The 12318-nt window shown below is 42.4% G+C and overlaps 1 protein-coding gene across 4 annotated transcripts in view; it reads right to left on the bottom strand.

Moving 5' to 3' along the window:
- Nucleotides 1-51: 51 nt before the first annotated feature.
- The window catches only part of AKAP8L (A-kinase anchoring protein 8 like), a 30183-nt gene continuing 17916 nt past the window's right edge, over nucleotides 52-12318 (bottom strand). For all 4 annotated transcript variants that reach the window (XM_080935817.1, XM_080935816.1, XM_080935818.1 and 1 more), the window contains 5 exons: nucleotides 12009-12150; nucleotides 11814-11919; nucleotides 11483-11613; nucleotides 504-599; nucleotides 52-396 (listed from right to left, as the gene is read on the bottom strand). In XM_080935817.1, the coding sequence (XP_080791943.1) occupies nucleotides 103-396; nucleotides 504-599; nucleotides 11483-11613; nucleotides 11814-11919; nucleotides 12009-12150 (769 nt within the window). In that variant the 3' untranslated portion in view covers nucleotides 52-102. The remainder of the gene's footprint in view (nucleotides 397-503; nucleotides 600-11482; nucleotides 11614-11813; nucleotides 11920-12008; nucleotides 12151-12318) is intronic.

Raw genomic sequence — 12318 nt, forward strand, 5'->3', positions numbered from 1 at the left:
TAGGGGCCGGCCCTCACCACACACACATAAACGAAAACTTCGGAAGGGAAAGCATTTTATTAAGCTTTACTTCCAGCCTCGGCCACGTGAGCCCGGTAAGGGTTACGGACCCCCACCGCCCTCCTCGTCGTCTTCCACGTCGAGGCCCGGGATCCCTCGGATCTGGCACTGCAGCGCCCCGCCCAGCAAGGGTACTGGGCTCTCCTCCTCCTCTGGTGGTGGCGGAGGTGGAGGTGTTGCTGTCCCTGGAGCAGGTTCTAGAGGCACCGGGGGCTGTGCCGGCACGCCCTCTGTGAGCACTGTTGCTTCGCTTGGTGCCCCTTCATCCAGAGCGCCAGCATCCACCTCGTCTTGTTCCTTCTCCTCTTCTGGGTTGTCAGTGAAAGGATTCTCACCCTGTAGAGATTGATAGAAAACTTAACGGAAGGAAGGAAACAGAGACAATATGGGACCAGGCTCACACAGAGGTCAGGACTAGGGCAGTGCCTTCACCTTTGCCTCACCTTCAGATATCGCTCCAGCTTCTTGCTAATGAGCTTGTTGTTGAGAATACTGCGGGCCACCATAAGAGAGGACTTCTTGGACTGCTCCATCATGAGCTATGGGCAGGGCAAACAGGGTTGGTGAGGCTGCTCTAGGAAACTCAACAAACCTAAACCTAGCTGAGGCTCAGATTCACCAATAACTAGACCTAGTGTCTGAAATTCCCCTTGTGCATAATTTGTTCAGTCACTCTGAACAAGCATGCAAGGAGCTAGGATGTGATCTGATCATCCACACCATATTTGCTGTTTGAAACCTGATTTGCTTGCATAGAAACTAATGTAAGTGCTGGATTTAGTGGCACAGGGCATTCAAATGCAAGGCCTACTTGGACTACAGAGTTTAAAGGCAACCTGGGCAACTTTGATTTATGTCACAGAAAATAAAAGATGACCGGGGGCTCAGCCGTAAAAGTACTTGCTAGTATTTCAAAGACTCGGGTTCAATTTCTGCCATCCACAAGGTGGCTGACAACAATCCTAGTCTACTGACAGGGTATTTGAGGTCCTCTTTTGGTTACCACAGGCATCAGACATGTGCATAGTGAGGATACATACATGCATGCAAAACATACAAAAAATAAAAGGGGAAGGGGCCAGCTGGAGATAATAGTAATAGATATTTTGAGTGATAGGGTACTTTCTTAGTATTCTTAAAGCCCTAGGTTCAGTCCCCAGACACACAGTTGTAGTAATAAAACCTATTAAAAGTAAAATGTAGGGCCTGGCTTGGTGGTTGGTGCACCTTTAATCCCAGCACTTAGGAGGCTGAGGCAGATGGTGGATCTTCCTGAGTTCAAGGCCAGCCTTGTTTACAGAGCAAATTTCAAGACAGCCAGGGCACAGAAAAACTTCCCCCCTGCGCCCCCTTCCCTGTAGCCCCCAGGAAAACACAGTGACAACAAAAGAAGTAGAAGGTAAAGAAGTAATGGGCCCGGCAAGATGACTGTGGGAAGCACTTGTTACCAAGAGTGGCAAGTGGAACCCAGTTTCCAGGTCACATATGATAAAGGAGAGAACCAACTGCATGTTGACCTCCACTGACTCCTCCACTGACACACGCACTGACACACGCATGCACCTAGGAGCACACAAGGAGATTGTTTAGAATCTATAAGGAGTGTAAACTAGCAATGCCCACTATAAGCCCAACAATGCAAATTCAAGGCCACTCTGACCTATACGGTGAATTCCAGGACAGCTTGGACTACAGAAGACCGCCAGAACAAAGCGAGAACTGTATTTTAATGTTGTACATCCTTTTAAGTCACAGGGTTTGGACATGAACTATATAGTGGAAATGTTGAAAAAAAGACACTTCTTTCTTGCAAAGTTGTTGGATTGAGTACAGCAGAGACACAAACTAGCTTCAGTGATTCTTATCCCAAAGCCACGAGGGCTGCTGGTGGAGTGTGAAGACTGGGCCTTTGTTTTTAGAATTAATTATTTATTTTATGAGTACACTGTCTTCAGACACACCAGAAGAGGGCATTAGACTTCATTACAGATGGTTGTGAGCCACCATGTGGTTGCTGGGAATTGAACTCAGGACCTCTGGAAGACAGTCAGTGCTCTTAACTGCTGAGCCATTTCTCCAGCCCCCTTGTTTTGTTGAGACAATGTCTTGTTGTGGTAGCATAGGGTTTTCTGGGACTTGTTTGGCTGTTTTGGAATCATTTTTTCTTTGAGACATTTTGTAGACCAGCCTGGCCTGAACTCACTATGTAGTCCATGCTGGTCTCTCAAATTTGCGGCAATTTTACCTGCCTCAGCCTTCCAAGTGTTGGGAGTACAGGAACATTAGCCCATGCCTAGTTTACAAACAGGCTTTGAACTTGTGACTCTTGCTGGAACTGCAGACCTGTACTATCATACCTGCGTCATTCTGTCTGGAAGACTTTACATCAATGCACTGGGTCAGACATGATTATAAAACCAAAGAAAGAATGAAAGGGATTTGGATCTCTTTCCCGGAGTGTCCCAGGGCTCAAACACAGGCTGCCAAGCTTGGAAATAAATGCCTCTACCTCACTAGACCTCACACCTGCCTTTTGTACAGTACTTTTGGCCACTGTTAGACATGCTTTTTTTTTTTTTTTTTGAGGGGGTGTATCTTAACTCCCATCCCCCTTACTACCTTCACTAACTTTGAGGTCATTTTGCTATAACCATTTAGCTTCTCTAAGAGCTGGCAAGATGGCTTCAATGGGTAAAGGTACTTACTACCTGCCAAATCTAGGGACCTGAGTTCTATCCCTGAAACCCACATGACAGAAGGAGAAAGCCTAACTCCCAAGAAAGTTGTCCTCAGACTTCCACATGTATGAAATAAGTGTGCATGCATGCCAACACATATAAATAAACATATAAATAAACAAACTTTAAAAAAGATTGCTACTTTCCCCCCCCCCAGTATTTTATGCTAAGAATGTTGCTAGATTCTTACTGAGTTGGCCTTGCAGACCAGATATAAGACTAATTATAATTTACTGTGTTTAAATTACTACTAAATTGATACTTATCTTTTCTCTTCATACCTTCCTATCTTTACTAGTAATCTGATGGGTAACTTCATCTTGGTATTATCTTTTTCTGGTCTTTGGAATTAAAGTTTAAAAGGCTTCATAGGTGGGTGTAGTAGGCAGATGCCTATAATCCCAGCAGCTGGAAAGTAGAGGCAGGGACACTGAGACTTTAAGGCCAGCCTAGGCTACAATATGAGATTCTAGCTCAGCCACAACAAAAACAAACAAGCAAGCAGTGGCTGGGAGATGCTCAGTCAGTAAAGCGCTTGCTGTGTACACGTGAGGACCTGAGTCCAACCTTCAGATACCATATAAAACGTTGGTTGTGGTGGTATGTGTTCATGATCTCACACAGGGCAGTAGAGACAGGCTGGTCCCTTGGGTTTGTGGGCCATCTAACAGACTGCTTGGTGGGTTCCAGGCCAGTTAAGTGAAAGTTAAAAGGAGAGAGGGAAGGGCTTATAGTGACTGAGGAATGACACCCTATGGTTGTTTTCTAGCCTCCAAAGCACATGGAATATTTGTGCAAACATCCATATTTACACAACCCTCCCTAACACACACATATACACACACCAAGAAACAAACTGGAAGCCTAAGATTTTACTTAGAGTAGATAAAATACCAGCATGGTAGTCTGAGGGGTTCTAGAGTTCCATTCTCTAATGAGACTGATATGACTTAAAAACCAAACCTACCATTTGAAGTACCTGGAAATGTTCCAAACGACAAACAGTAGATGAAGAGATAACAGCTTTAGTCGCTATACAAAAGCCCAGGTTTATCTTAGAGTGCAGCATGCTAAGAATGCAGGGGCCCAGATGAGAGAAAAGGGCCAAGAGAATGAGGCTCCAGCCAGTTCGAATCCACTCATCTCTTCCTAAATGCTGATGGGTGGAACAAAGAGAAGTGCTTCTTTGTCTTCATTGTTCCTTGGCTCAACCTTACAACAGTGAACTCTCAGTATCTCCCTAAAGGAATGGACTTCACACCCAAGAATGAAGGTCCAGATAAAGGGCTTTCTCAAACCAATGGAGAATGTGAAGAAAAAGCTGGAGGACTAGGAAATAATATAAACTGAACTAAAGACTGGCTATATTGCCAACAAACCAACCAAACCAACCAACCATAACCCAAAACAAGAGCTAAGAGCAGGTTCCCCAGATTGAAGGTAAATGTCAAACAATAATCTCAGAAACTATCCCTGTAAGAAGTCCCACCTGAGGTAAATGGGTGCTGAGGCTAAACTTAGGGTGTCAATGCATGCTAGAGAAACCTTCTACCACTAGGCTGTAGGTCAGGTCAAGAACCAGGATTTAACCAAACCAGATAGAATGCAAATTAAATTCCAGGGCACTGCTAAGAACAAAAGAACAGTTGGCAAGAAATTAGTACAGTGCATTAGTTGGTGTGGCTAGGAAAAGATAGATGACTTAAAACTACTCCAGGTGACTTACAGTATCTCAGGGAAGAAGTAATATGCCAGTGGGCTCCTCCCTCAAAGGACAACATCAGACTTTCACTACAGGGAAGAAAGAGACTTCATCCTAGGAATGTAGCTTAGTGGTGGAGTGCTTGCCTAGAATGCACAAGGTTTGGAGTCTATAACCCCCAACGCCCATAGAGGGGACAGCAGCAACAGTCATTAAAGACACAGGTAAGCAGGTTGGTCAGCAGGTTGCTACATATGTGGAGGGTAAGGATCAGTGCCCAGAAGAGTCAGTAAGGATGTGATTTCTAAGACATCAGGATTATGAGATAGTCAAAGGAAATGGACCCATATTAAAGATAACAAAACAAAATTAAAAACAGTAAACAGGAAGCAATCCTTGACAGTGACTAGATGTCAGTTTCTTTACTGGGTAGCCCTGGCTGTCCTGGAATTCAGAGACTCACGTACCTCTGCCTCCAAAATGCTGGGATTAAAAAGCTGTTCACCACCAATGCCCTAAGTAGCTTTTCTTACAGTTAATTGATACAAGTGTCTTTCTTATGTAACTGAACAATAATTTGAGTACTTATTCACCAAAATGGGCATCATATCACCTGGCAGTGTCATAATATTTCAAGTTTGCAATTAAAAACACATCTAAGCTGGGCTTGGAAGTAGAGACAGGCAGTTCTCTGTGAGTTTGGGTCACCTTAGTCTATAATAACAAATTCCAGGGCAGTCAAAGCTACATATGAGATTCTGTTTTCAAAAGCCAAAGCAAACCAAACAAAAAGGCAAACAAAGCTACCACATTTAAAGAACACAGACCATCAACAGAGATGTAGTAATATCTTTTTATAAAAGTACAACTAAGTTCAGAAAAAAGATAAGCGTAACAGAAAACATTCAGCAGAGGGGTTCAACAGCAGATGTAAAGTGAGCAGTCAGTGCGCCTGTAGGTCAAGACTATCATAGTACTGGGCCCCAATTTCATCTCTTTTATGGAAATGGACTAAAGGTTTGACAGTGGGGATCCAAATTAACATTTGTTTGCTTGTTTGTTTAGTGGGAATCAGAGGACAAATTCCACCAGTGGATTCTTCCCTTCTACCATGTGAGTCCCAGGGATCAAATTTAGCAAGTGTCTTTGTTATCTGCTGAGCCATCTTGGGGGCTCAACAGTAAGGATTAAAGGAGAAGGCAGACATTGACCCAGAAACTCCCATATCGTTTTCCCTCTTGTTCTATTTCTTCCTTCTGAATTGGCCTGGAGTCTTTCTACCATACAGTTACTGGATCATAGTGAAGACAAGGAACCAAAACTGCCCCAAAACAAGATCCTAAGGTAATGGCTGGTCATGGTCAGATCAAGAAGATGATATGGACTAATAAAGTTCCTAGTGCTTGCTACTGTTCATCTTTCCTGTTAGAAACTGAGACCTGTAGCACTGTTTGTCCACAGCAGGGTAATCAGACTGTTAATATAACTCCTTTTCTGCTTTCGCCACTGTCTGTCTCTTCGATTGGCTTCCTAGGACAAATGGCTGAACCTAGTCCATTGGGATTCCTTGTGCTTGGGACTTTTGTTCTAACTTAGGCAACAATTATACCATCTGAAGAACAGAGGGAAAAAACAGTCATGAAAAGTGAATTGTCTCAAATAGCACTAAATTACTCAACCATGTATAGTGACAGAATAAGGAAAAGGAATAGGAAGAAAGGCTAAATTCCTAAGACTGATGAAAGCTTTAATCTACACAACAAAGAAGCCCAGTGGACTCCAAGAAAAAATAAACACAGATACTTAAAAATGGATGCATCATAACTCACAACACCAAAAGATAGGACAAAAGCTTGAAAGCAGATAAAACCTCTCTTGCAAACAGATGTCTCCTCAGATAGGTGAAGCCAAAAGATAGTAAGAACAACACACTAGAAATGCTTTAGGAACACAACTGTCAGCTTGGCCTGCTTGGTCTGGAGCTCACTGTGTAGACCAAGCTGGCCTTAAGCTCACAAAGCACTGTGCTTCCGAGGCTTACTTAAAGAACTGTGCTGCCACATCAGGCATAAATCATACTCTGAAAGTTACCGGTAAAAGGAGAGAAAGAATAAAAACAAAAAGCCCAAAATAAAAGAAAAAGACTCATAACCATCAATTAGAAGACAATACTACAAAACTAATACTCTATCCACTGTACCAAAAGGCAACAAACATTATACTGTAAGATAATTAGGACTTCCCAAAATAATCTAAAAACCACAACATAGTTCTATCAGAATATCAGCGTGGCTTTTCAGAGAAAAATGACAAGTTAATACTAAAGTCAAACAGCATACAATAACAGAATCAAAATTGAAAACAATGTTGGAAACATCACACATCCTAAATTTAAATTTAATTATGAGGCTACAGTACAAAGACAGAATAAATCCCAGCACATAGGCAGAGACACAAAAATTCCAGTTCAAGGCTAGTCCAAGTTACAGAGTGGGAACTCTCAACAGCAACAAATCAACAAGTCCCTTGTCCTCCTCCCCAAAGAACCGAAAACAATGGAAGTGAATTTAGAGTCCAGAAATAAACCCACAGTTATGGTGAACTGACCTTTTTTTTACATGGTCAAAGGTGACTTACTGGGGATAAGAACTGTCTCTCAAGTGGTAATGGATTACTAGATATTCACATGCAAAAGAATGAAATTAGGATAAATGGATTAAGGCCTAATTGTAAAAACTGAAACTAGAAAATTCAAGGACTAGGCACAGTGGCTCACACCTGAAACAAGAGCACCCAAGAGGTAGAAGCAAGAAGACTGCCATAAGTTCAAAGCTAACCTCTCTATATAGCAAGTTCTAGGCCAACCAGAGACATTTATATAGTGAAATACCATCTCAAAAAGGAAGAGTGGGAAGTGCTGTTCCTACATGACCTTTGTTTAATACATTCTCATATAATGCACCCTAAGCATAAACAATAAAAGGTAAAATAGAGTATATTTTATTAAAATTAAACACACATACACACACCCCATTTAAATAATAAAAAACAACATTAACAAATCCTTTTGTGAAGTAAAAGATACATCAAGAAGGTGGAAAAAGCTGGGCATAGTGGTGCATGCTTTAAATCTAGTTCTTGATAGCAGGAGGCAGGCAGATCTGAGGCCAAACTTGTTTACATGGCAAATTCAAGAACAGCCAGAGCTATATAATGAGGCCCTGTCTGGGAAAAATGAAGTGGAAAGCCCCACAGAATGTGAAAAGTACTTGCAGTTCTTATCACATTAGTGACCTGTATCTCAAGTATAAGAGAATTCTAAGACAGGGACTATAGAAGAGTCTCATGAACAAGGTCCTAAGTTCAATCCTCAGCAATGCAATGAACAAAAAACATTAAAATCAACACAAAACTCTTATAACTGAAGACATCACAATTTCTAAATACTCCAGGAATCTGAGTAGACGTCCCCCCAAGAATAGCACTGTTTACTCAGTAGAATGGCTAGACTAAGTCTTAGGTAGTTAAACATAGAGAAAGGGCTGAGGATATAGCTAGGCTGACAGACTGCTTGCCTAGCATGCATAAGATCATGGTTCTATGTCCAACGCTACATACACTGGGCATGGGGACACATGATTATAGTTTCAGACAGGAAGAGCAGGGGTTCAGCTGCACAGAGAAGTCATTAGTCTGGGCTTGGAGAGATGGCTCAGCCATTAAATGGTAGGCTTACAACCAAAAATGTTAAGAGAGAAAGGTCAATGTGGGTTACATGAGACCCTGTCTCAAACACTGGTAAGAATATACAGAATCTTGGACATTCCTACACTGCCTCTGAGTATATAAAGTGGTATAGCCACTTTGGAAAACAATTTTATAGCTACTCAAGGCAATATAGAGTCATATTTTAATGTAGACATTTTACTTCTAGGCATATACTTAAGAGTAAAAATAAGCCCATATCAGCTGTTCTCAACCTGCGGGTATTGAATGACCCTTCACAGGGCTGCATGTCAGATATTTACATTACGACTCATAACAATGGCAAAAATACAATTATAAAGAAGCAACAATTAACTATCTTAAATAGTTCATTAGTGGATTTAGAAAAACCAAACCAGTTTTTTTAAAAAAAAGTATATTTAAGCAATGAATACATTAATCCATTCAAAGGATGACGTGGATACATGCTATAATGTAGAAATCCCTGAAGATGCCAAGCTCACAGTTAAAGAAGCAATCCTAGACCATGTATTATGTGACTAGTTATAAGCATTGTCAGAATAGCCAAATACACAGTAAACTGGAAGCCTCCTAGGACCAGAGTTGGATAAGAAGTTAAGGGTGAGTGCCAACTAACATGTTCTATAGTTAACTATGGTATGACTGCAGAACTCTGAGGTTGGTGGGCTCAACTCAAAACCACTGAACTCTAATTTAAAAAAAAAAATTGTGTGTCTGTTGTAAATGTATATACTATGTGTGGTGTGTGTATGTTTGTATACTTGTTTGTGCATGTGCACATATGTGTAAGAGACAGAGATTTTGGGTATCTGTCCTCACCATTCTCTACTTACTTATCAATTTATCTAGAATGGCTAATCAAAGAGCTGTAAGAATCTACCTGTCTCTGTGTCCCTGAGACCTGAGATGATTATTGGTATAAGAAGCCAAGACTGGCTGTTTCCATAGTGTTCTGCAATGTGACTAGTTGTATCAAACTCTTACTGCCATGGCTCCTCACCACGACGAATTGTACCTTTGAACTGAACTAAAATAAACTACCTTGAGTTGCTTAAGTGGTCAGGTATTTTGTCATGGCAATGGGAAAGTATCTAATTGATTACCTAGGTAGTTCCTAAATCCAGTGGCTAGTGTCCTTATAAAAGCACATAGAAGAACCATACAGAAAAGAAAGCAGTGTGCATGCCCAGAAGACATGACCTCAAGTCAAGTAAGCCAAGGAGTGTGTACAGAGAGTGATCTGATACAGGTCCGCGTCCTTGCACACCAGGCAATTTACCCACTAAGCTGCCTTTGCCTTCCCAGTCCCCGTCCCTTCCCACTTCCATCTTCTTTCTTTCTGACACTGTCAGTATAGTTCAGGCTATACTTGAACCTGCACACCTAGTCTCCTCAGCACTAGGATTACAAGCATGTACCAACAACTTAAACTGTACTTTTGTTACGGTTTCTGTGACAGGGACTCACTATCCACCCCTCAATAGCCTTGAACTCACAGAGCTCCACCTGTCCCTGTCTCCCAAGTGCTGAGATGAAAGGCGTGTGTCACCAGTGAGGCTAAGGTGCACACTGAGAATGGATATATTATGATGCCACTGTTGTTATTGATATATGTCAGTTACAACTTAGTTATCAGTTACCAGTATGATAGCATATGGAAGCTTTCTAGTTCTCCAGTCTGAACATACTTTTTTGTTTTTGAAATAGAACTTTATTCCATGCTCTTAACCACTGAGCCATCTCTTCAGCCCCCCTACATCTTTTTAATGTCTTATATTATCCATCTTCCGCCATCTTTTCTCCCTCACTGGATTGAAGACCCATTCATCAAGAGGGTCCTATGCCTGGTACTAGAAACCTAGCCAACTACCCAGGGCAGTGAAGTCATGGATCATGGAGGAGAACCTACAACCACCACTTTACTACAACAGAATTAATTCTAAGCTACATTCTAAATATTCTTCTGTATCCCCACCAATATGTGTAGTCCTTGCTCCTCATCAAGGAAACCTTTTAAGTCAGATACCATTACATACAACACAACCAATCAAAATGCAGAGCTGTGGAGCCCAGTTCCAACCGAAATACACACACTGATACAAAGTAACTCTTCCATCTAAGGCTCGGTACCATTGAGAAAAAGGAGTGAAAAGCTGGTTAAGAGCCAGAGGGACAGGCGTTTGCTGTGAGACTTTTATCTTCTAGAAACATCAGCAGCTACATCCATGAAGTCTCTTAACATGGCTGGCTAAAGATTAATTGAACAAGGATGGGATGAAAGCAATAGACATGCTAATGCAAAATGGAAACTCAAGAGGCCTCAACCTAGACAAAGAACTACCAGCAACCAAAAAATGCTGAGATTGGTAGAAATAGTCTTCCCTAGGGAAGAGTACAACAATTGGTTATCCAAGTTTATTTAGATCAACCCTGAAAACATAAATATAAAGTAACATTATACAGACTGAGCAGGTTGCATTTATCTATTTAGGAATACACAAGCATGTATGTTCTCATATGTAACAACAAATAGAGAGAGAACATGAATTTGAAAGAGAGCAAAGTAGGGGAGGCACGTGGAGGATTTGTAAAGATAAACAGAAAGGGACAATGATGCCATTATATTATAAGCTCAAAAAATCAAACAAACAAATAAAAAAATCCCCAATCCTACATAGACTTTGATATCAGACTGGCCTGGGAACACATTGGAAGACAAGAAATGTAGTAATTTCTTACCAAATATGCCCCCCCCATGCCGAATCAAATACACACTTCTGTCCACACTCATAACAGCACCACTGTCTACTCAGTTCCTAGGGATGAGAATCACTCCAGGCTCCTGGTTCCTTCCACAGGTCAATGTCCTGCTCCTATATTTCACCAGCATTCCTCTTCCTCATTCCCAAGCTCCTTCTTATCCACATGGCCTGCAACCAGCTCCAGTATTCTTCATGGCAGATGTCTCTAGTTCATTACCTCCACTATGTTCATCCAACTACTTGAATACCACCAATGACAGAAACAAGCCTAATTCCCTCCTCTCTTCCAGACATACCAGTACTATTTGTTGGCCTCTGATTTCTGAAACTAATCATGCTGTTGATCCTTTAAAGTCCAGCTCAACGTCACCTCTGTCAATCAGTCTGCAGATATCTTCCTGGCCTTCCTCATAGTCCCTTATGGGAGAGCAGAGGCTACAACTCCGGGAAAGAACAGCTGGGTCCCAACTCACCCTGCGGTTTCGGTTGTGATCCATAGTCTTGAGATGCTTTTGGATGATTCCAAACTGCATGGGGATGAAAAGGTCACAGGCCGCACAATGGACTGCCTCCACCTTCTTCACAAAATGCTCCATGGCAATTTCTGTTGGGGGCCAAAGAAAGCAGTCATCACTGGTGTCCGGTGCCAAAGACATCAGACTAGTTTAAGTTTCCCTGCCACTCCTACGTGAGTCTGAGACTGGGTGAACAGTGGAACATCAAGCCATTGCACCGAGAAGCAGCAAAGGGCAGGCTAGGGGCCTACCTGGTGGCAGCCATCCTGGTGGGATGGAACCTCCTCACCTTGGGTGAGATCTTGGTCTCTGTAGATTTGTTGGATTAGACCATCAAGGTCCTCCACAGTTTTTCGGAGCTCTTCTGTCTTCTTAGTCTTGTTAGTGACATATTCCTATCAGAGACACAAATGTTTGTGTCAGCTGCCTGGCAGGCAGTCCCAGAGACCAGAGAGATCAATAGCAGAGATGCTCAGAAGCTCACCTGCAGGAAGTCGGCAGTCTGCTTGGGAAGCTTGGTGCCCACATACTTGAAGTGTTCCTTGTGGAACTTGCTATCAAGGTGGCTACCCATCTCGTCTTCATAGAAGGTCCGGTATTTGCAGAGAGAACACACAAACTGGATCCTGCCACAAGAGGGAAACAAGAGGTTGATGCTGCAAGGGTCCCAGGAAATGTCACTGTTACCCCAACCCAGGTGCAGGCCTTGAAAAAGGCCTTGCTCTGAAGTGCAGTCCCAGCTGAGGGGTAGGCTGGGACTGGTAGGGTCGGGAGCAGAAGGGGATAGTCTGTAG

Source organism: Micromys minutus, assembly GCF_963924665.1.
Source record: "Micromys minutus genome assembly, chromosome: 22".
In the NCBI taxonomy this organism is placed as follows: Eukaryota; Metazoa; Chordata; class Mammalia; order Rodentia; family Muridae; genus Micromys; species Micromys minutus.